The following is a 25605-nucleotide window of genomic DNA, read 5'->3' on the forward strand; positions in this document are numbered from 1 at the left end:
TTCTTAAATTTGTTATTAGTATTTGTTAGATTAACATTTTTACAAGTCTAGGTTCTAGTTCACTTTCCTTTCGACTGACATTGATTTTAATATTATGATATTAGTTGTAATTATAATTTATTAAATATTTATTTAATGGATAATGAAACATAAAATTAATACTTAATCGTATTGATTTAGAATAAGAAAGTTAAAATAATTGTAATCAATTAAACTTAATATTTAAAATATAATACTATATAGTATTTATTAAATAAATAAAAAATTTTCTTTGATAATTAAATTGTTTTTTAAATTTAAATACGCCACTGAATTTTTGTATCAAAGGGTTCATTTTTTTTCATTAGGTATACCTTATATCTAATTATGTGTAGGTTGGTAATGCATTATATTTTTTGATTTCGGTTAGGTTAACTTTAGTCCACCTTTTAAACTATAGGACAGTATAACATTAACATAATATATTATGTATTTAATATAAATGTATTGTATACCATAGTTGGAATAGTTAATGATTGAAATTCGCCGTAAAACGTTGTGTTACGCGATTTTTTTACGATGTTAGTTTGCATATAAATATTGTACTACTTATATATTTGTATATCTTGTGTAGTTGTGTGCGTACCTATATCTATTTATAAGGCATATCTATATACAATTTTTTATTTATTACGCATAGGTTATGTGTAGGCTCTAAAATATATCACACATTTTGTAATCTCGTATCGAATGACGTCAATTTGTGTTATTTGATTATAGGTAGTAATTATTTAGACATAGCTTAACCGAAACCATCTGTAAATTAAAATATTTCATTATAAAAGCATTCAGCGAGTAATCCATGTTTGGTATTTGATATTCCAGAGACTAATCCGGCAATCGATATTTTAAATGTCAAGGAGTATTTGTTTTTGAGCTCAATCTCGAAGTTTTTCTATAGTTATGTTTCATAATCACTTTCACGTATTGTACATAAGTGTTATTGCAGTATTACATTTCTATATGACGTATGTGATTACTAATTAACTTTTAGAGCTTGTACTGTGAGTTTGTTTTGTTTTGTACGTATTTTGTATAGGTGCACTCAGCCCGGCGTGCCACAGTAAAAAAATATGTTTGACTTTTATAACAAAAAATATCGTTAAAAATAAAATAAAATAGACGAATTGCTCGATGTGCATATTTGATACATATTTTTTATCGTCGCAGTGTTGTACCACAATCGCAGAACTTTGATAAAATTGAATAAAAAACATCCCTTGACCATTACATGTATAATTGATTGTATATATAACGTGCTAATGACTGTCCGGTTACGCTTCATCAGAATCGAATGAATATGATTTATAACTGTTGCGCTCAGTGTAATCATAAATAACATTTTGAAGCAGATCTTATATCCGTCACTCACAAACAGTTTAATCATATTATTGTACTTTTAAGATACAGTTTAATAAGTTTATAATCGTCCAACATGGCAACGGAGTACTATCGACGCGTATAAAATGACTGTTCGTGGTGAAAATATGCTACTATAACTACGAGTATATACCATGAGTGCATGATGTGTTATTATTATAATATTGTTATAATTTTATAATACCTATCGTATGATATTGTATCATAAATAATCTATTGTATAGACAGTCTACTAGCGCCAAATCTACTGGATAGGCATTTAATGACACGGAAATTCTACACGAATGCCACGATACCTGCATATATTCGTAAATACGTACTTGCGGTATCATTATATTTTTATTATTTTAAACGTTTTATATAACAGTGGGCAGTACAATAGATTTCACTGTTCTTCGGAAGAATATAATATTCGAGTGTTCGGGTTTTGATAATAACCATTGTATTAGATATATAATTTTTAATTATTGTACACATTTTGTACACCAATGGAAGTGGATTAAAAAAACGCATTTGTAGGAATCATGTAATATTATATAGTAGAAGGGTAGAAGGAGTGTTTCAAAAGTTGCGTAGGTACAACCTTATTTATTGATTTAAATTGAGTTTTAAAGAGAGATTCTTGAAAGGTTATATTTTTTATTTCTTCACTTCTTTCCCTTGGCGGTTAGGAAAATTTATTTAAGAATTGCAATGAAATTGTGAAATTGAAGGCAATCTATAATTTTTAACAAAATAAATGTTGGTATTTTTGTTGAGTACCTATCTATTTCAAAAAATAAATATTTTTCGTTATTTAAAATTAAAAATATTTTTGGAGCTGCGGATTGTGTTGCAAATGCGCAGCGCGAGGATAAAAATATGGCAGCCCAGAACTTAGATGTTTTGTAGCACACCAGGATATTAATTGATATTCAATACGCAATAAATTAACACAAGTAAATTGCGTGATTAGAGGCGTGAATTAACGTTATATGAGGTACGGTATATAGAAAAAATTCTACATTTTTGGATTAAATATATGTATATGTAATTTTATATATTTGATGTTTTATTTTTTTTATTGGTTAATAGGTAATAATATAATATCATAGTTGGTTTTTGATATTACAGCTAAGATCTAAAATTGTATAAATAAATTATAATGATTTAAGTATATAGAGTTATTATAAAAAATTGCAGGTGTAATTTTAATATTCTATTTCTACAAACTGTTAGCTTATAATAAATGTAATGGTCATAAATTATTTTGAAAGTATTTATAACGTATAAATATAATTCTATAAATCTTAAAATGTTATACAATTATTGTAACTATTAATTTAGTAATTTATATAATATTAAAGTAATGGGATGATACTACTCTATAAATGTAAAAAGAAATTAACACGCAAAACGTAATTACATATTCATAAATATTGCAGTTAATATTATACCTACTACCTGGCTACATAATTTATCGATTTATAAACCATAATTTACGTGTTAGTTGACGTAAACATATTATAATTGATGTAACATATTGTACACATCAAACACAGAACTCATAAAGTGTATAATCGTATTTTTAGACATGATTAGTAGGTATTAGGTATATCTGTTTACAGTTTTAACTAAGGATATTATGGGATTATAATATTATTTCTTGGTCTTAAAAAATGTATTAATTTAAAACCGTTTAAAAAATTAAAATTTAGAAAGTATAAGTGTAGGTATAACAAAATATTAAGCATAATTTCCTAAAAATTGTGACAAAATAATAATAAAAAAATATTATTGTAAAATACAATTATATATATTATTAGCGATTAATATTGAAGTAAAAAAAAAAATAAATAAAAATAATTAGTCAAAGCCTACGTATAAACGTTTAACTATCCTAGAGCCTTTTGGTTTATAAAATAAAACTTTTTTTTTTCATTATACCTGCGCAGTGCAAAAAGTATCATTCTGTTGAGTATAATATTATAATATATCTATTAATATGTGTCTAATATATTGTAAATACAATATAAATAAAAAAAAAATTATAAATGAATTATCAATAATTATTTTAACTTAAATACTTGAAAAAAAATTGTATAGTGATATTTGCCTATTATTCGTTGTTAAAAGTTTTAATTTATAAAACGTTGTTTAAAATTTAATGATTTGTATTATATTCCTTTTCATACAGCTCGAAAGTCTCCATCAATTCAGTAGAACTTAATAAGTGATATTGTTTCAAAATATCCCCTAAATTGAAGACACGTGGTGTACTGATCATAGTGACCGAGATAATTTACATAATATTATATTAGTATTTATTATATTGTAAGTAGCGTCTATATAATTTATACAAATTCGTTTGGTGAATAGTGATGGATTAACTTTTTGGAATAGAAATTAAATGCTAATATCGTACAAATACAGTACCGATTGATAACAAAAACGAGAATAACATTAATTATATTTTATGCTGACTTTATTTATAGAAGTAGGTTAAACTTATTTATGCTTATAGTATATTGAAAACAACAGTGTAAATGGTAATAATTAATAAATAATACTAAACGATAATATTATCATATTGTAACGTAATATTTAAATTTAATAAATTATGTAGGTGCGTTTTAAACTAACTGCATACATTTTTTTTTTAATTAATTCAATTTTTGTTTTTCTTCTACCAAATTAAAACCGTTATTTTATATATTTTTACACGGTATTTTTTAAATGCCCATAACATCGATTATTAAGTTAAATCCATGCTTGGGTCTATTGTACGTTATTCGTTTACTATACATATCACGCGGTACACTATCGTAATAATATTATTGTCTTGGATTTTTTGATTAGGTATTTAACAGTATTTATATACGACAGCGGGAAACGTCATCGCCACTAGATGTATTTTCGTGATTTCTTTCGAACGCGCTTAGCAGGGGCATTGGGCGCTCGCCAAAACAGATGTTTGGACACGGCTTCGGCGATAGGATAGGAGCTATGGAATGATGCAGTATGTATAATATGATATGTAAATCATTTTTCGCCAACGGCCGTTGTCCAATTTTATAACCACGTCGCGGGCCAACTTTCGACGTATAATATATGTGCGAAAGAGAGTGTGAGATAAAATGATCAAGAGAGATCGAAGGGAGGGATGATTTCGGGCCCATGTAATAAGGTCCATCGCCCACTCGTTTGGATAGAACCGTTCAGTTGGCACACGCCACTGGTCATGCGGGGGCGTACGTCCTACGTTTTACGTCCCTACGACGCATTTGTGTGAATTAACGATTTAGGTGCTCGTTGGTCACACATAACTATAATTACTGGGTGTCGATATGGTATTAAATGCAAATATTCAAAATAAGTATAATGTAAGGAAAAAATAGATTTAGAATATTTGTTAAAATTAACTGTTTTATAGACTTGTTGTAGTGATAGTGGTACACCATGCGTATTATATAATAATTTCGGATGAACCCCTACATTCAGTCGGGGGTTGGTTAAGAAGTGTTACTAGAAGTGGTTACTTCCACGTAAATTGAAACTTTTGTTGTAATAAGCAAAATAACTATTTTTTTAAATTTCCTTTGCAAGTATGATATTTATAATCAAAGTTATAACTTAAGGTTCATACCCATTTTACATTCTAATCGATTTTTTATTTCGTTGAATCGCAAAAAAAAATTTCTCAATGCACAATATATTATTATTCTCTTATGCTTGGACTAACTTACGTATACTAAATGTGTTCTTATTTTTATTTTTGTGTCCGGTCATTCTTTTGCAGTTATATTTTATCCGTCCATTAAATTGCCAATTTTATAGCGTTGTCATTAATCTAGTCCACGTCTTTGCTACACGTCCCTTCAAAGTCGGGGAATTTATATATAATATGTTTATGGTTTTCAACTCTTTCACATTCACACTTGTCAACCTTCGAAAATCCCCATTTGAACAAATTCTTTCTTGTTCGTCCGAATTCCGCTTTAATTCGGTTAATTGTTTTCCAAAAGTCTCAAGAGAAAGCCCTTGGTTTTATTGATACAATGTCTTTTTAGTTACTTTTTCCTACTAAAGTTATTGATGTATATATATATATAATAATATAATAATATCACAGTACGTAGACACGTTTCTAATTGAAATTGTAATAAAAATAGTTTATAAACATAATTAAAATAATAATAGCAATAACCATTGTCTTAAAAAGTGGGTGTGTATAGTGAAACAGTGTATGCAGAGTAAATTTTTATATTAAGAAACCCCCGAACTCTTGAAAAGTATGATTAAAATTTGTTTTAAAAATGTTGATAGTCTGAAATTTGAAAATAAATATACAGAACGTGAAGATAATTAAAATGCTTAATATTTTAGTTGTTAATGTACAATAACATGTATACATTTTTTTAATGTTAAATAATGCTCAATCAAAAAAATAAAAATTTGTGGAAAGAGAATGGTTTTTTCTAATTATTAAATATTTACGAACAATGCTAATTTTATATATAGAATATGAATTAATATATTTCTTCAAAAGCGTAAACTATTTGAAATAAGCCAGCTCTTTGATAATGTTGATATAGTGAATATATAGCAGGTTAACGCAGTAACTGAAGATAATTATTTCAATTTATAATGTATTTTATTTTATTACACATACCATATTAGTCATTACTAAAACTCAAAGGGATGTTTATAGGTAATCTATTTATGAGAATTTCAATTTATTTATACCATTTAATACGAATTAATAATTAAGTCATCTCACGATCTTATTAATTATTTATAAGTTTAAAACGATTTATTTTCTGATTTTAAACACAATATATTTTACTTGAAACATTTTTTTTTTTGTCAAATTTAGAACTTAATTATTCTGATATAAATTACAATTCAAGATTTAGTTAAATACATCTTAAGTAAACAACTACCATTTTTATATTCTGATATTTTTTCAATTTATATATTTATAACAAAACATTTAGTATTTTTGTGACATAATCTCAAAGCTTAAGGTTGTTAAAAAGTATACAACGTAACATGACTTTGTATGAATGATTAACAAATATTGGTATTTTGAATATTGAAAGTTTCTTATGCTCCATACATCTATATAGGTACACCAAGAAAAAATACAAACAAAAGCAAATATAATTTATTAAAACTAAATTTAAAAATAGAGAATCTACCGGCTAATTTTTAAATCTATCATCTGTATTTCACAGTTTTTTAAAAATATTTATCAGGATTTTTTAACATTTTTTTAAAACTCTTATTTTTACGTATTAATCGTAGAATACTATACGAACTAATAGAACTTATGGAATATAATATGCTCGTTAAAAATAATTATACACACGACTATACAACTATACATGTATATAATATAGGTAATGTAGTTCATGTGTACGTATTATACACGCATATTATATTATTATGTACGGATTTCAACATATTCCAAGTAGCTGCATAATAATTGTTAGAGCGAATAAAGTTAAAAAATAAAAACAAAATCCCTAAATTTGAGCCTCGCACATGGGCCTGCTCGATATATCGGTTTAGTCGCGGCGCACATGCAATAATATCTATGCGTCTATACAGGTATACACGCGTAACACAATACAACGAATAACCAATAACGATAATGCGGCAAACAATATAAATATTATAATGATGTACCTACAATTGTATTCGGTATAGCTATCGCGTTTTTACTTACCTACGTCACACGCCACAGCCACCGCGAACGGAATAGACGCGACCGAACGCAATTATTATAATAGTGTTACTATAATACTAATGTGCTGTATGTCGTACGTTGCAGTTTTACATTTCAGTGCGTATCGTGTCCGCGGTGCGCAGTATGATATTATACATTCATATCTAATATTTTATAATAGTACGGACTGACCGCGGTCCACGAGCACTTCGGTGTTACAATATCATAACACAATATATTATTATTATTATTATTATTATATTATCATCATCGCGCGGTCGACATGTGTGTTTAAGCTGCAGTCCGACTCGGTGCGTTGTCGCGAATTACAGTTTCACAGCAATAATAACATCATTTTATCGAAGAATACGTGTGTGTGTGTGTGTGTATACATATATAATATAATATTACAGGTACGCGTTATCTATAGTGGACGTCTATTACAATATAAATAATAAATATTTATGCTATTAGCGCGCATAGTTCAATTCGATTGTTTTTTTCTTCTCGCCATCATCGATCACAGTAACATCAGTTATATTATCTCTACTACACGTGCACACTGTCGATAGCCATAATATCATATAGGTGGGTATAGTGTAATATTACATTATCGTATATATTTGTATATTTTTTACACGCGTACGCTCTCGCACGTGAACGCGGTCTAGCGTTCAGGTGTACACACTTTTTATTTTATTTTCACAAACATATTACTCTCGGAGTGTACAATACTCTATAGGTTTAATAACCGTCGTGCGTGTAATATTTTATTGTATTGTGTATTTCCATAAAACAAATAGCAACGATATAGATATATTATACTAATATATATATATAATATTATAATATTATTTAAGTAAAGTTTTGCAAAGGCGGTAGATACATTGAACAAGGGGAGGGTTGATACGACACCCCTTAATCCGTTTACCGTATAGAATTTATTTTTAATATTATAATTTAGGCATTATTGCGGATGATATATTACTATACAAGGCCACACCATAATTCGTTCTGATGTAAAATATATTATTTAAAACCCCAAAACGTATTTCATATATTGATGACATCAACTATGACCATTATTGCAATAAGTATTTAGGTAGTGTTTTGCTTCATTTGGTAATATATATATAGTTATTCACCAAGTATGCATGCATTATTGTCACTGTATTATATTTCCTTTGATAATGACTTTATTTCAATTCTGAGTTTTCGAACTCATAAGTATACTTTAAGATTATATTTTTAATTATTTAAATTTTTTATTTCATTTAAAGGAATATCTTGTGGTGATACAAATTTGTTACTTTAAAATGAAAATTTCCTATTTTTTGTGTGAGTTAATATCAGTTGACTTTTTGAAAATGTTGATACCTGTCTAAATGACTAAACATAGAAATTAGAGGGAGTAATTTTTAAATTATTTAACTTTGTGTACTAAGGACAAAATGTTCATGATAATGGGTTTAGAAAAGGATTTAGCGGATCAATGATGATTTTAAAATTTGAGTGATTAATACAATCAATTGTAAGAATGTCTTAATTAGTATAATAAATATTAGAACCAAAATTACGTATGTAATTCTGTTTTAAGTTTTTATTATATTATTTTTAAAGATCATTATCTTTAGTATATATATATATATATATAGATACATTGACGTTTTCATTAAAAAAAAATTATCTGCTTAATAATTTATAGTAGTAGAGTGGATTCTCAATTAAAAAATCTTCGTATCATGATTATCACTGAACATTTCTTAAGTGATATTAAAATCGAAATAATTGAAAACATAGTAAGTATCTACTTAAATATACTTAAAAACAAATCAAAATTTGAAAAAAATCGTTATTAAAGAAAATAAATGAGGTGAGCGTATTTTGGTCAATCGCAGTTTTATCTAATTTCAGTAGAAATAAGAATTTTGGTACTGAGAAAATAACGAATATATTTTTCATTTAAGTTCGATAGGATTTATTTTTTTTAAACTATAACTCAACTTATAAATATTATATGCTTTTGTATTGTGTAAATTAATTGTATCAATTCCACGTTCTCATCTGTCGAATTATATTTACGATATAGTATTTGATTGAATAATTAGACTTTAATTTAGAACATTACATTTTCGTATGTTTAAACGGGTTTACATTTTGATATTGTATGATAATTGATTTTTGATTTGAAATTTTTCTCCTACTGACTTCTACGTTTTCAAATAACTATTAAATCCATCGCGCCATAATGTTTAATAATTAATATTGGAGATCAAAGTATATATATATATCAATATAAATGATATAATTTATTTGTCTGTCAATTAAATGAATCGTAGAGTGTATTATACAGTTTTTATGCGGACGTGCGATAATAGTATATTATACTGTACTCGTATCCCGTTGTTTACACATGCTTTGTACATTTATCGACATATTATTACGCGTATGGTGTAGGTATGTATATATATTTTTTTTTTGAAGGATTCAGAACAAATAATAATTATAGTTTATTTATAATGAATATTATAACGATATAACTCAATGTAGATAATTCATCATATTTCACATTTTATTCTATTATATATTATATTGATATGGTTGAACCAAAAAAGCAGTCAGAGGCAATTTGGCAACTGTTTAAAAGTATTATGTCAATATTTTATATTTTATATGTAAATAGTATTATATAATGTGATCATTGTATCTATATGAGTAATAATATCATGATTATCATCCGACGTGATTTCCCAGAAAATATAAAACAACTGTTTACTTTAACTTACTATTTTTGGGCATAATATTATAAGATTAGAATTGATTTGTTTTGAAGTGTTATTGCGTATCACTTTTGTACTTTTTAAGAAGAATTTATCTCGTTATTTCAAATTGTTAGTTAAGAAAATTCGTTAGCTACTTATATATTATATGTACAAATTAGAATTCTATGTATTATGCAATAATAAATAATAAATATGTAGTAAACAATTTTTAAAGTAAAATGATGAAGTTTATTATAATATTATACGGTTTTAAGTTATTGTAAAGTAAAAAAAAAATCAAGGAAACTCAGTCTGCTGTAAGTTTGGAGTGTAACTCGTTATTGTGTACCTTCATTATTAGTTATTACATTATACTATAATGGATGAGTAAAATTAGAATTTGATGTGAATTGATAAGTCATTATAAAGATTCTGTATGAAAATCATGTCAACGACATCTATTGCAAAATGGGATATTTAGTAATTATTATAAATAATTCATTTTTCTTATAGTATGCGGTGAATAGGTTCTTCATGTCCTTGATACGAATAGTTTAAAATATTATGCTAAATAATATATAAAAATAATATTGCTTATAGAAAATAGTACAATAAGTAATAGAGAAAAGTTTCAAGTCACAATGATTAATATTTTTTTGATTACAATAAAAAGAAATATCGTTTAAGGAAAAATCATTATTTTTCATTTATTTATTATCTAATTTTGTTAAAATTTGAATTTCATCGGCAGATGAAAATAAAAAGTTGTTTTTTATTTTCGATGTATTATTTTATATATTACATTCAATAATACTCGCATTACGTTACTGCTATTTTACTTATGACGAATAAAACATATGTACATATGTTTACAGTTTACCGTATCACAGTAGTACAGTGTTTCTCAACCTTTGTATTACAGGCAATACATTTATAAAATATTTCATACTTATAATGACATACTGTGTAAATAGATTAAAATGACGAAAAATAAGAATAATCTAAGACTAAAACCTATGATATAATATTTCTATTAATATTGATACATCAATTAAGAATAAATATTCTAATTATTATTGATCTTTATTGTTTTTGAATATTTTGATTTTTAAAGTGGCAGCTATTTTATGAAATGTATTAGACAAATTTAAAGGAACGTAAATCCACGAATTATATTTTTATATTTTTAAATTTTAAATTTATATCCTATGCCTGTACAAATGTAATATTAAAACACATCAGTGATGTTCGGAGGGCGTGGTTTGCAACTTGGATTGTATAGCTATCAAATCGTTATACGCCGTTTATACTTTATCGTCAATATCTTTTTGTCATTCCGCTGGTGTGTCTATAGCGACAACACTGCAGTAATATAATTATAGCATGTGCAGTCTAATTAACTCGTATTATATCATACAAGATGCATAATTATAATCCAACTTATTTCGTAATATTTTCAGGGATTAAATGAGAAAATGTTTTTTCGGCCAGTGACGGTCGTTCGTCGTGCACGGTGAACGAAACTGCGGCGATATGAGTTGCGAGATAACGGCCGTGGACGATCTTCGGACGGACCCTCCGACGCGGAAGTGCAGCACGAGCAGCACAAACAGCACGAGCAGTACGAACAGCACGAGCAGCGCCGGGAGCTTGGCCACGTCGGACGGGGAAATGGACGCGGGCGCGGTGGCCATCCCTTCGTCGGCCGTCGTGGTCTACGTCACCGACGACACCATTGCGGCCGTGAGTGTGGTCGGCTGTCGCGGGGATCGTACTCTCGCGTCCGTGACCAACGTGGACGCGCCCAGTTCAGACATCCACACAGACCGCGACGAATTTTCGTCGGACGACAGCTGCAACGGACCTGACTCGCCCACCGGGCTGAAGAGGGTCGGTTCCGTGTACGACTTCGGGCTGGACGGGGCCGACAGCCCGCCGCCGTGTGCCAACCACCCGTTCGCCGGGGGACCGGACGCCGATCTGACCAAGGTGGCGCGCAAGCAGTTGCGCATGATTCGCGAGGTGGACGTGGCCGTGTGCCACCTAAATCACACCAACACGATTATCAGCAAGATACTCAGCTCCAAGTATCTGAGACGGTGGGAGAACCATCAGATCCGCTTGCAGGACGATTGCATAACTTCCAACACGGTAAGTGCACGTGGGGCCTATATATAATATTGTTATTATATATACCTTCGATGGCTTCAATACTATATATTATACTGAGTGATGGTTATTTTAATAGCGAACACTTGCCGGATATTTAACGTTTCCCATAACGTTTCTGAAAATATATATTTTCGTCGATTAAATTGTATAAAGTCAGATGACAAATATTTTGTATCATCTTCGTTTTTAAGTTTTTCATATTTTTTCACATAACTATATCATACATTTCGAATGTATACCTCACATCTCCGTTGGTCTTATCTTAGATAACTATTTTTTTGGCGGGCAAAAGTTGTCCGGTAAAATTCACCCGCGTTCACTCTAATTTCAAGTTTGAAGAATATTATTATAATAATATTTCTTCGATATAACAATAACGTATTACATAGACGGCGAGCTGAATAAAGGCTTAAAAAATAAATAGGCAACAAGTTTAAAAGTGATAAAGCATTTATCAAACGACTATCGTAATTAATTATCGGTATGTGCATATCGAATTCGCGTGTAAAAATCCAGACACAGTTTGTCGGCGGGGTTGGTTGGTGTGGTATACTGATGAATTGGAATGGTAGCATAAAAGTGTTACTCTCGGCACGCCACTGTCTCCCATAACACTCCTACATATAACACGCGCGTATGCATGTGCACAGACCAAAAATGTATTTATGTGTATAATATATATTTATGTGTACCCAAGTGCAATACGTGCGTGAACATTATTACGTGCGCAATTATTCGTGTGTATTATATTACAAGATAAACGCACTGATCGAAAGAAAAAACAACACATCTCTATTTTGTGTGTTATTTTTAGTTTCACCAAAATCGTTTCACACCGTAAAATTCCACCAAATTTACTCTGCTGTGTACAGCGTTTGTTCGTTACGTTTTCATAATATTCGCAGTTATTATGTACTTATGTACAATATTATGCATCTATTATAGATATTTTTGCAAATTTAACGCGATGACTGCCTCGCCCACACATTAATATTTGATATATACGTATGCTTTCTAATTATTGTTATTTAATCTATCGTAATAATAATATAATAATGTGTTTTCCGCTATAAATTTCGAAATATTTCATAACATATTTTGCCACAATATACGTACAGAATCGTTTGACATATTACTGTAATAGTGTAATGTAAAGTAATTTAATATCGGGGAAAACTATTAATGCACGCGAGATTGCATATTCTCCGGTTAAATTAAATCAGAATTCGTAATACATAATAATTATATATACATATATATGTATTATACTATAAGAATACAAGTTGCTCATGTACGTATAATGTAATATTTTAATAGGTTTAAGTCAAAAATTAAAGACTTGAATAGTTGATAAGATTATAAGCACACAAATTATTATCATCATGTGATTAAAATTAAAACATTTAGGACTTATAGGTACATTGAAATACCCATTACCCAATATAATACAAAATATTTCACGTTGATTTTGTTTTTTTCTCCATAAAATAAGAATAGTAGATAATCCTATTTTATATTTAAATAAAAATAAAGTATAATATTTAAAATATCTATTTATAGTTGAAGGTAGCTAAAATATTAAAAAAGGTGGGCAAGTAGATACCGCTCTGCTGTACATTAGGTGTCAAATGGGTTACTATTATGGGTGTGTTAGTGTTAAATTTGAATTTAATGATTGTATACGAAAAACGATTCTGAGCGTAGACGGTTTGTCAGCCTAAATCATTAGGTATATATCATGATATTATGTATTTTGGATAGCTATAGCTATTAAAGTAATTTATTTTACGTTTAGATCGATAAAGTTTTTTCCCGAAAATATTGCATTATAATAATATTTATTATTATACTGAATGTTATCAAACTACGAGTATATTGCTCAAAATTTAATCTAACATCTTTCTGTAATTACTGTATAAGAGTTAAAATAGCTTCATAGAATAAAGAGATAATGTCTTAAAATAAATAAAAAATGTTATTGCGTATAATAAATTTCATAATTTTTTAATAAACGTAAAAGTTTTAAGTGCTCACTAAAAATGTTTTTAAATTATAAAAAAATAATTAATATAGTTATTTATCGTTTATATAAGTAATTTCATCTAAAACTCAAATGTCTATAAAAAATAATCGTCTTAAATATATTTTAGATTTATGGTTTTAGTATAAAACACTTATGAGTATGAGGAATCTTGTATTAAATTTTTAAAACTTAAGTATAAAAAGAAAAGTTTTTATGAATTTCTGACTACTAAATAATTTGTAATTTTCGAGATTTTTACGAATTTTGTTAAAATTCTAAATCTAAATGCTGTGCAAAAATATTATGACTGTATATTTTTTAATTGAGGAATCAAAAATTAATGAAAAGCTTTGTATTAATTTTTAAATCATTTACAGTAATTTTAAATTTTGATCTTTTTAAGTACAAACTTGATCAAATTTTCTATCCAAAATCAACATCTAAGTTAAAAATCAAAGCATTATATCGATTAGGTACTTATTGTTTTCACATAGAAAAAAAAACACATTTCATTGTAAAATCAATAACTTCATCATCAACATCGCTCCGCCCAGAATCTAAAAATTATACTTAATGTCGAAAATGTTAATATAAAAATATATTCACTTTTTAGTTCAATTAAATAACATAGTCGATTTTGTCAAAAATTGGTGTTGCAGTGTTGCGTAAATATTCCCGTTATTTTTAATTTTTTTAGTTTTGTCTGATTATTAAAAAATTATGCATAAAAAAATATGCAATTTGATATCAGAAACCACCTTTAAAGTTGAAGACTGAAGCGTTTTTACTGCTAATAAAAAAGAAATCAAATATACATAATAAAAATAAAAAATACATATCATTATAAAACCAATACATTCATCGCTCTGTTCAGAATATAAAATATGGTTATCTTAAAGTATACTTCATTACAATAATTTTATATTATCTTGAACTTTCTAGGTATCTGATGTTCAAAAAGAAAAATATGGAAGTGTATTTTCTTAAAACATCTGTTGATTGAAACAAATGATTTTTGATTTTAACCAAAGGAATAAATTTACTGTGCTAAATTAAAATATAACTTATAAATTATTGTTCCATTCTATATCAATATTCTTATGATATACACAAATACGATTTCATTGTCATAGCATACGATTTTACTCTTCCTCCGTTGTTCTGCTACTCCATCTGACTTACTAGAATTTAGTTTTAATCTAATCACATTACCATAATTGGCGTAATAAAATTATTACCTATGTTTTATATTTTTTTTTATGTAAATATGATCTATATAAGTGTAGTACATAATTAACAGTTGAAATATTATTTTTGAGCGATAATTAAATTTAAGATTCACTTTTCAGTTTTTACAATAATAAATATCAAATAATATTTATAACGTCACTTTTAAATTAATTTTTAGTGATGTAACCAGATAGTTATTAAATAGTTAACAGGTTTTAATTCCATAATTTATAGTGAACATTATAGCAGATCATGTTGATTATTTACATTACAGTTAAGTAAAGGATTATTAATATAGATAAGCACGTTACTGCTCGAAAGGCTTTGCTTATATATTTATATACGGTATATTCAGTATAATTTTTAATGGGTTGATTGGTAGTTCCCCCCTCCCTTTGACAAGCGTAACTCTATAGTCATCATAGTAATCAAAACATAAAACGTTTAATATAAATAAAAACTAACTATTCTATATAATTTAGGTATATAAATTATTTCTCACGTAACTACCTATCAACAGGGAAAAAAGTGAAATATTTCCCCCTCCACGGGACACGTCAAGAACCGCCCCTAATTCGGTGTGACTATAATATAATTAAAGCTCTCTCTCTTTCTCTTTTTGGTTGGATATTGATTTTGCTACAGGAGCAGAACGCGTGACATTACGTCGTATTTCGTTCTGTTTTCGCGATAGGTGCTGCCGATATTAATAAGTATTGCATGTGCGCGCAAAACCCATGGGTATAAACATTCAACGTACCTCTCGTTATTTTTTTGATGCGTGTTGACTCCGATGGTCGCAACTCACAGCATATGCGGCAGTCGCAGTCTGCACACGCGCGTGTATCTCTTTACTCGTTGGGTTACAGTTTAGGTTAGTACTGCATCTAGTCTGTTATCCAGCTGCTGAACTATATTATATTAGACGGACATAATAATAATATGATAACATCGAAAACAACATAGTGATACGATATTTGCTTAATTTTTTTTTTTTTAAACTATAGACACACTATAACAATATTGTACGTTTTTGAGAACAACGTTATGTAATGTTTATCGCACCACTCTAACTATATAGTTTGAATTTACGTCGGCTGACGCACAGACGTAATTGAACTTTATCACTCTATTACAGCTGGTTATTTTTATTTATCATGTGTGAGCGTTGGAACGGGCTAATAATACATATATACAATATGCTATCCCGTACGGCCGTGCCCACACTGCGCTACGGCATGCGTTAGCGGTAAAATATAACATAATATTATACTGTGCCCGGTGCTGTTTGTTGAAACCGTGGCAGCCATAATTTATAGCGAGTGCCGAGTATACAAAATATTTAATGGACGTTTTCATTATTGTTTCTGGTCAAAAACTGTGAAGACGATGTGGCATTTTGTAAATCGTTGTTTTAAACACTCGACGGATACACGTGTCGATAATTATAATGATAATTAATTTTAATAATTTTTTTATATCAATGTATTACACGAGATACGATTCTTTGTTCGACTTAAAGTTTGTTGTGTTCGTAATAGAGTTTTCCTCGAAGATTGAAGAATATGCATGGCCAACTTAGTCCACAAAACAAAATTATACCTAATAAATATGTCCGAAATCCGAGTATATTATATTATAATTTATTATGTACCTACATAAATATAATACGTTGATTTCAATTTCAAAAAAATTACTATTATTAGTTTAAAAGAACGTCACATCCGTTTCTAACGAGTTATTATAAATAGAATATTTTAATGAAATTTTAAGACATGAAAAGTGAAAAATTTTAATTTATTTAAATACTTATTCAAATCATCTTTTCTTCAAAGTCTGAGAATTCCTACATTGTTAGGTCTCCCATTCATGATGTATATTTTGTATTCTATTTTAGTGTCGTCATTATTAATTTAAATTATTATTGCTAGAAATTATCTAATTTATTTTGTGTACAAAAAAAAAAACCTTTGAGATGGTTTTTTTTATTTTTTGTATAATAAAAAGGATCTTCAAGTGTTTCTATGGTATTATAATTATTGTTGGATGAGAGAAACGGTTTCATGTAGGATAAAACCGAGAAGGCTACATTCAGTGACATAGCCTGGTGGTAGAATAGTGAATGCCTTTATAAACACAAAAATTAAATAATTAAATAGTGATGTTAGACGTTAATAATAAAAATATTATTATTTTTATTATTCTAAGCTAGAATTAGACCTCAAATAAAATATACTACTTAGGAAAACTACTTAGACATATTTATGGTTTTACATTAAGTTATTACACATATATTATTACAATTGAATTGTAGAAAAATACAAAAAAATAAAACAATTAAAATAGATTTTAATTTAGTTAAAAAATATTTTATTAAATAATATATGAATTTATAATATAATTATTTAAAAATGAAAATGTTGTATTTAATAAAAAGCTCAAAAATGCACTTTTGTAGTAATAAATAAACTTTAATTTTTTATATTACCATATAAAAAGCATTTGCTCATATAATATATAAATATTTATATAATACAGCATGGGATTAAAATGTAAAAATGTAAAGTTATGGTTATTTAAAATTGATTTATAGAACCCTCAACGTCTTTAGAAAATTTTTATAAATAAGACATTTTATATTATATACACGTAGTATAATAATATTAGAAAGATACATTTTATCATTGTAGATATTTATCAGTGAAATGTGCTTGATTTCTATTGCTTAAAAATATGTTTTTTAAACAGTTTTTACTATTTTTTAGTTAGTTTACAATACCGCAACTTAATAAAAATTAAAAATTAATTTTATAATTATAATTATATTATGTTATATGAGAATACGCCCTTGCGTATTCGTGACGACCTTTGTCCAATATAACATGATGAATAGTTTCGAAAAAAATTATTACATTTGTTCGTATATTCAGTTAAGCACAGTCCATGCATATCTCGAAATTCCTACGTTTGAAATGGTGTACCTATATTACAATATTACAGAATAATTGTGTATCCAAACAATTTTTGCCGCTTGATCCAGCGTACAAATATTTCACTATATCGATTTTTTTTGAACTGGAAAATACTAAAATCATGTTATGTATATAACACAAAATTATTGTGTCTAACCGGATTAAGTGAGTGAGACAAAGAGAGGCTTAGTTTCCAAGTCCAGCTCTTTCTATAAAATGTGTTTTTAATGTACACATTCAAAAGAAATTTCAAAATATAAAATAAAAATGTCAATATTACAAAAAATATCTAAATGATAAATTCACAATAATTTTATATTTGATATCAATGTATAATAAAGTTTATAAATTTGTGAAAATTGGAGTGGTGCACAACGTAATTCAATAAAATGGATGCTGAAGGTATTACCATATAACCATTAAATTATAGTAAATATTTAATTGTGCAGGTAAATGATTAGGGATTTTCAAATACTTAAACTAGTAAGGTATAATAATATTTCATATTAAGGGACTGCCACATCAACATTTGTTTTCTCTGTCTATCTCGCATATAATATAAATAACAAAGATATTCCGTATTTTTACGATTAAGACTTTCTAGTTTAATTTAAGGCAAAGATACTTTTTATGTATTGTATAAAGAAGAATATTTCCTGTGTGTTGACAAAATTGATTTTCATTTTTGAATAAGTTATTAATGAATTTAAACTAAAACATGCTTATATTTATAAAAAATATTAAAAATCTATCCGGTCAATGAACAAAAAATATTCTTCTTTATAAAATATATAATAAATGCCATTACCCTAAACTGAACCAAAGAGTAGTAATCATTGAAATACGGAATATCTTTGTTCCTGTATTATGTGGGAGATAGATAAAGAAAACAAGCAGTGTTGTTGTAGCGGCCCTTAATGTTTTTGATGCTTAAAATATTTGAAGGTTGAAATTTATGAGCTGAAAAGGATCAATAAGTGTCTGGTGATTTTTGTCCCTACGGATTTTTATTCTAGGCTTTTATTCCTGTTTTGTTTTGTATTAATTCGAAAATCGTTTAAATTATTTTGCTTAATTTTTATTATATATTACCTATATAGTATATACCTTGATATATCGTATTTTTATCTTAAAGCGCATACTCGTATAGTATGCTCAAACTCAATATCTTTCAATGTACTGTTTAAAAAAAAGTATTTCAAGTTTTAGAAATCGCAAGATGGTTACAGCAGCTATTAGATTGAATATTTAATATATACAGTGCATTTAATAGACAGATACTACAGTAATTTAATATATACGTCATACTTGTACATATCTATATAATTTTGTAAGTCTGACGACGCTGACATTGCTCTATCTCTTCTCTTGTCAGTCGGCCATAATTGCACCGGAATGAGCACAGTAATCATTGTTTTCAATACTTCTTTAATGTGCGTATTAAAATTGTGATTTAATTTTGTCATATAATAATATATAACATAATTTATGTTATTGTTAAGTAGTTAAGTATCTAGTAAAATAAGAAGTATCTGCGTAGGTAATTATAATTTATTAATTATTAGTGCTTGAATATATAGGGGACAATTTACCCTTACTTTTTTGGAATAATTAATAAGATGTATGATAATACATCCTTAATTGGACAATAATAAGAATAACTTATTTCCGATTTTTCACAAAATCACAGTTAATGTATTGTTTTTAAATATTCATAAAATGTGTGCAAGTATTGAAAGTTAATATAGTGATACATGATATTTATGTAATAATTACATTTAATATTTGGGTATAAAATGATAAGTAATCACTGTTGTAGTCACGAACGATTCTAGACCAGAAGACTAAAAATATTTATCTTAAAAACAAGGAAACAATGTTATAAAACTTACAAATGAAAAATATTCTCTACATATGAAGTTTATTAAATTAAGATAAATACATTTTTTTTTTGTAAATTGTTAATGTACAATATTGATTAAAATTATTATTGCGATTAATAAAAATTTGAATTGTAATTTTACTTTAATACGTACTGCATAAACTTAATTTGATTATTGTATCGTTCACGAATAAAATCTGCTTTTTTAAATACGAATTTGATGAGTTTATTTTTATTTTGTTATTTGTTTTTTAGCCAAGTGGATTTCTTAGTAAGACTATTGGATACGAAGCTATTAAAGATTTATATCCAGTAAAAAGATGGGACTCAAATTTCAAATACTGTCTTCGTGTAGTGGTCACTAATGGTTCTTATTTATTACAGGTGATTATTTTTAAACATTTTTAACAATTGTTTGTCACGTACTATTTGAATTACTTCCTTTTTTTGCACGTGCGTGACGTTGTTTTGCATAACCAATACGCCGTAGTAATTGTTTATATTTGTTTACAGACTACCAATCAGTATTTGAGAGATCAAATTCTTTATTCAATCTTATGGAAGGTTCGTTTCAAACTTAATATTATTTTGAAAATATTTAAGGGTGATAATGTTTTTTTTAAATTTCCATTTATAGAAAAACGTGCAGGAAACCCAAACACTTTTGAAAAGTCAATCTGATCCAGATGATATGTTAAAAGAATTGCAGGTAACGTGTGATAATATTATTATATTTGATTTTCAGTACACATTAATTATGTTGTCTGTTCGAAAAATTTAAATGTGTTATGTATTTAACAGAATATAGTGGATTTTGCCAAAAACATTCCATTGGTCGATGATGAAATATTTCATATGCCAACTTTTATTGCGAGTACGCTAATGACAAGAGTATGTTTCTATTTGCATATTAAAATAAAATCATTATTACTACCATTTTAAAGTTGACAATATTTATATACTTATATAATTTTTTTTATATCTAGGACCAGGAAAAATATTGCAAACAATCATGGGAAAAGGCACTAATCGGTACGTTGCGCCCGTTGATTGAAGACTGTCCCCCGTCCGCCGAAATGTGTTCGTTTTTATCGCATCATTGCAAAGACCAAAGTAGCCTACCTATCATTAAAGATTCCTTAGTTTACACCATAACAAGAATACTCAAACATAATTTTGTGAGTGCATAGTGTAGCAAATAAATATGTTTCTAAACCTACAGTTATGTATAATAATGTGTAATATGTTTCCCGATTTTTTTTTCTTCGGATTTTGTAGGACTTTGCGAGAACCCTGACAGCTCGCACATTAGTACAAGATTATATCAAGGCTCTTTACATCCAGGACCAAAGTGGCGAATCAATTAGATATTTTTTATCGAGGTAAGCAAAACTGTGTGTTTAATTTTTTTTCAACATCATCACTGTATCCTATCTAATATAGAGATATCTATAGGTACATAGCTAATATTGTTCGTTTGAATAATGTGCTCGGAAATAAACCTTTAAAATATAAATATACGATGCATAAATAAAATGCGATAAATTGATAATAATTTTCGGCGTACACGTTTAGAGTTCACAGTGCCAGCGCTGTGTGCCCTCATAACAGGGTACTGCCGAACATGGTGTCCACCTGTATTACTGCCATATACTCCGCATCAGAGGAGTTGCCGGCTAACTGTTCGGAAGCCGAATTCGATTGCTATTACACCAATCACCTGAGATGCTACATTGTTGTTCTTCAAAACATGTAAGACATACTCCATATATACTATATAAATTACAATCGATACGTCTTGTTTCCTATCCCGACGCCACACCACCGTAACCTGACTGTATCTATGGTCCATATACTGATTATGGACTATATTACTTTGAATTAATATAACAAAAACGTATTGCATATTTTGTTAACAGATCAGAATACAGCGACTGGCTGTACGGACTTGCTCAACTGTTGCGTCCGCTGCCGTTTCCCGCATTGCTGTTAATTCGTTCAATTTTTATGGAGTGAGTATATTATTGTTCTATTATTCAGATTTTTGATTACGACCGAACGAGTAGTTTACGCAACCGCTATTCTGAGCATACACATTAAGAACATAATTAATAAGTTTTAAAAATTAAAATACAAGGCGTTTTGATTTGGTTTGCACAATCTATTTGGTACTTTAAAAAGGTAGTTTTGATACAGTGCTTATAGAAGTTACTCCAATTCAATATAATGTATTTAATAAATGACCATCCAAAATTTATATTGCCGAGTTTTATTCTCCCGACTATTTGTATTTTTCTTCTATTCTATCGTTATTGTTGAAATACGTACCCGCATTAAAATAACAGCGTGAAAAATAATAAAACGTGGCATTCAAACAAAATATTAAAAATAATAGTATAGTATACTTATTTGCGTATCAAGTACATCGACATAATATCGTTATATACGCATTATTATTTAATATTTCTACGAAAAATTTTATTGTTATCATAATCGGATTTCTGCAATTTTCACATAGTTACTTAATATTATAATAAATAGGTATATAAAAAGGTATTTGCGATATTGCGTCACGTGTAATGACGTGCTCGTAACGGTTTGATAACTGATAATTATTTTTATTTGTCACAAAAAAATAAATTGTATATTAAGAATATGTACTACAACAACATGATTTGTATGATAATAATTACGTCTATAGATATTAGATATTCTATTTTAAATAGTCATCCTTTATATCATTAAAATTATCACGATTACCATACATTTTTATAACGAGGTTGGCTTGACCATTTAAGACATAGTTTTCAGTTATAAATTAATCTGACTTAAATAATTTTATCGGATCAATTATTTTAAAATGGCGACTAAAAAATAAATATTGTAACTAATTTTTTTTTAAATGTACCTACTCGATGCATGATTTTATAGCGCTTAGAAAATATATTCTATTTAAATATTGAAACGAGTGTTATAATGAAAAATAAGTGTATACGAGTTGTTATTGAATAATAATTAAAATATTAGTTATTGTTTTATTGCGTATTCAAAACTTAAAAGTCAATTTATTACTATTTGCTAATTACTAACTGTTAAATCAATTTTATTGAGATATTTCTTTTTACAATTTTACGAAATTAATGAAACTGTGTAGTTGATGGTCACATTATAGATTTAAAATAGTAATGAAAATTGTTGCATTGGAAAGTGTTAGATATGGTCCTTTGTTATTTTATATGTCGATTTTAAAATTATTAATTTGGTCACTAAAATGGTATAGCTTCAACAATCTTCTAGTATATTTATATTTTTTAAAACTATAAACGTCTTTACGTGGTATAAATATATTATGTCGATTCTATATAAATCATTATATGTAAAATATACTTTTTTGATAATGTTCAACGTATTTGCATATGATATGTTCTATATTATTTATACTAACAAACAACAAAATTTTTAAACACGACATGTTTATGACACAAATTAATGTATATTCTAAGAGAGTTTGACAACCATTCTGATTCTGACACCATAATGGGTTCATCTAAAATATTAGAGCCCATGAGAACCGTTGCTTGATTTCTATTGTACACGGTTGCTATTTATTGTTTCACATTATTGAACGGCGATTTATGAAATTTAAATTTGTGACACTTCGTAACCAATTAACTATTGTTCTTTTTTTGTTAACTTTAGGGACATTTCCTCTGTGATATTAAAAATAGGACTGCATGAAGATTGTGAAATTCATAAGCAAGTATTAGCTGTCCGTGAGACAAAAGATGGCTGGTTCGATTTATGTTCACCGATCGAAGCCGTGTTCTACGAAAGTTCAATTGTCTGGACTCAATTGGTACGTTTTTTTATAACAGTGTAAAGGCTAAACCATATAAAACAACAAATTTATAAATTGTATAAACCACTTGTGTCAAAGTCAATGTATAAATAATACGTTGAAGCAACTTTTATGTTTTTTAAACGTATATAATATTATTATAATATGATTGACCTTTAATTGACTTACAGTGGAACATTGTAAAAAAAGCATTTTTTTGACTTTATAACTATCTCCGAGAGCTTTCGAAGTTTTCCTTTAATCTTTCACATCTAGCGCCCTTTAATCTTGACTTTAATAAACTATCATTGCATTTGTATATCTATCGGTCCAACTCCTTAATATTGTATGGCTGCCCTCACGCCATTGTTTCGACTTTTAAGTTTGGAAAATATACAAATAAGATATAATATTATTATCTTGTTAATAATTTTTATTCAGTTATAAAGTTGTAGTAAATAAATATAATACATATATATTTAAATATCTGTTAATATTAGCTTAAAACGTTAATGGATTGTGAGCGCTGCAAAAAAAAGAAACTGTTGAAAAACTTAAAAGCCAAGCATTTGGGGACGTGCGTTTCGGAAGCGTTAAAAAATAATAAAATCGTGATGGATGTTCTGTGCTTAATGCTTGAGTGGATGGTCGTGGAAGACTTACATCAAAGAAATCAGATTGTCGATACACTCAAGTCTACAGAATTTGGCAAAAATGTATACGACGAGTTTATGTCAAGGCAGAATCAACTACTTGAATTGGTAAGATAAATATACAGGTACAAATATTGATTCTTAATGATGTTTACACTAGGCTGTTTGAATACCACGACTTTATTGTTAGGATTCTGTGTAAACTTCATTCAAGAAAACATTCGGTTAAATTGACGAATTATCCATATGTATAAGATTCAAGATAATATTTATTGTTTATCGTTAATCATTAAATTACATGGCGTTCGGCGTATGTTTCATGAAACGTAGTAGTATGGCTATATATACCTATGTGTATATAGAAAAACAAAGAATTTAATTTAACCGAATAAAAATTAAATATTTTTCACTCGATTTATTCAGGGTTATACGTAATATTTGAAAATAAGATTTTGATATTCTATAGATTTTTCACTACACGCTATAATAAGCAAATTATTTTCATTTCATTTTCAGCAACGAAAAGGAGGTCCACAGAATTTATCATTACCGGCTCGAGGCACTGACTTGGATCTGAATTCCATGTTTGATTGTGGCCCTTTCGGTAATTTAGAGTCTGTCGACTTGGCTTTTACCAATGTAACAGATACTTGTGCCAAGACGTTGATTAAGTTACCATCTTTAAAAGTTCTCAATTTGTGGGGTACTCAGGTATGTGTATACTTCTCAAAAATTGTTTATAAAACGAATAAAACAAAAAACGTATAAAATAACTAACTAAAATAATTATTTTAGTTTGGTGATTCCGGACTACTAATCATATCGGATCATCTGACCAACTTGCAAGTTTTGAACTTGTGTGAGACTAAAGTTACTGACAGGGGAATCGTATCGTTAATAAGTAAGACACGTGTCTAATATTTGTTTGATTGTCTGTATTAACG

General features: G+C 27.9%; 2 protein-coding genes across 6 annotated transcripts in view; one reads left to right on the plus strand and one right to left on the minus strand.

Annotated features, from left to right (window-relative positions):
* LOC132929869 (UDP-glucosyltransferase 2-like) overlaps positions 1 to 16422 on the minus strand; it is a 33327-nt gene extending 16905 nt beyond the window's left edge. For 2 of the 4 annotated variants that reach the window (XM_060995490.1, XM_060995491.1), the window contains exon 1: positions 16077 to 16422. The gene's annotated coding sequence lies outside the window, so the exon portion shown is untranslated. Of the gene's footprint in view, positions 1 to 7129; positions 7253 to 16076 lie in introns of those variants that run through there. The other 2 variants (XM_060995489.1, XM_060995492.1) reach the window with 2 other exon arrangements.
* Positions 1 to 25605, plus strand: part of LOC132929867 (C-Maf-inducing protein-like) — a 36302-nt gene that overhangs the window by 9231 nt on the left and 1466 nt on the right. The window contains exons 1-14 of one of the 2 annotated variants that reach the window (XM_060995485.1): positions 7524 to 7717; positions 11352 to 12042; positions 20426 to 20554; positions 20684 to 20734; positions 20808 to 20879; positions 20972 to 21061; positions 21157 to 21348; positions 21449 to 21552; positions 21746 to 21922; positions 22090 to 22182; positions 23870 to 24026; positions 24509 to 24769; positions 25178 to 25372; positions 25457 to 25562. In XM_060995485.1, coding sequence (XP_060851468.1) covers positions 11425 to 12042; positions 20426 to 20554; positions 20684 to 20734; positions 20808 to 20879; positions 20972 to 21061; positions 21157 to 21348; positions 21449 to 21552; positions 21746 to 21922; positions 22090 to 22182; positions 23870 to 24026; positions 24509 to 24769; positions 25178 to 25372; positions 25457 to 25562 — 2245 coding nt within the window. In that variant the 5' untranslated portion in view covers positions 7524 to 7717; positions 11352 to 11424. Of the gene's footprint in view, positions 1 to 7523; positions 7718 to 11351; positions 12043 to 20425; positions 20555 to 20683; positions 20735 to 20807; positions 20880 to 20971; positions 21062 to 21156; positions 21349 to 21448; positions 21553 to 21745; positions 21923 to 22089; positions 22183 to 23869; positions 24027 to 24508; positions 24770 to 25177; positions 25373 to 25456; positions 25563 to 25605 lie in introns of those variants that run through there. The other variant, XM_060995484.1, reaches the window with a different exon arrangement.

Source organism: Rhopalosiphum padi, chromosome 4, assembly GCF_020882245.1.
Source record: "Rhopalosiphum padi isolate XX-2018 chromosome 4, ASM2088224v1, whole genome shotgun sequence".
Taxonomy (NCBI): Eukaryota; Metazoa; Arthropoda; class Insecta; order Hemiptera; family Aphididae; genus Rhopalosiphum; species Rhopalosiphum padi.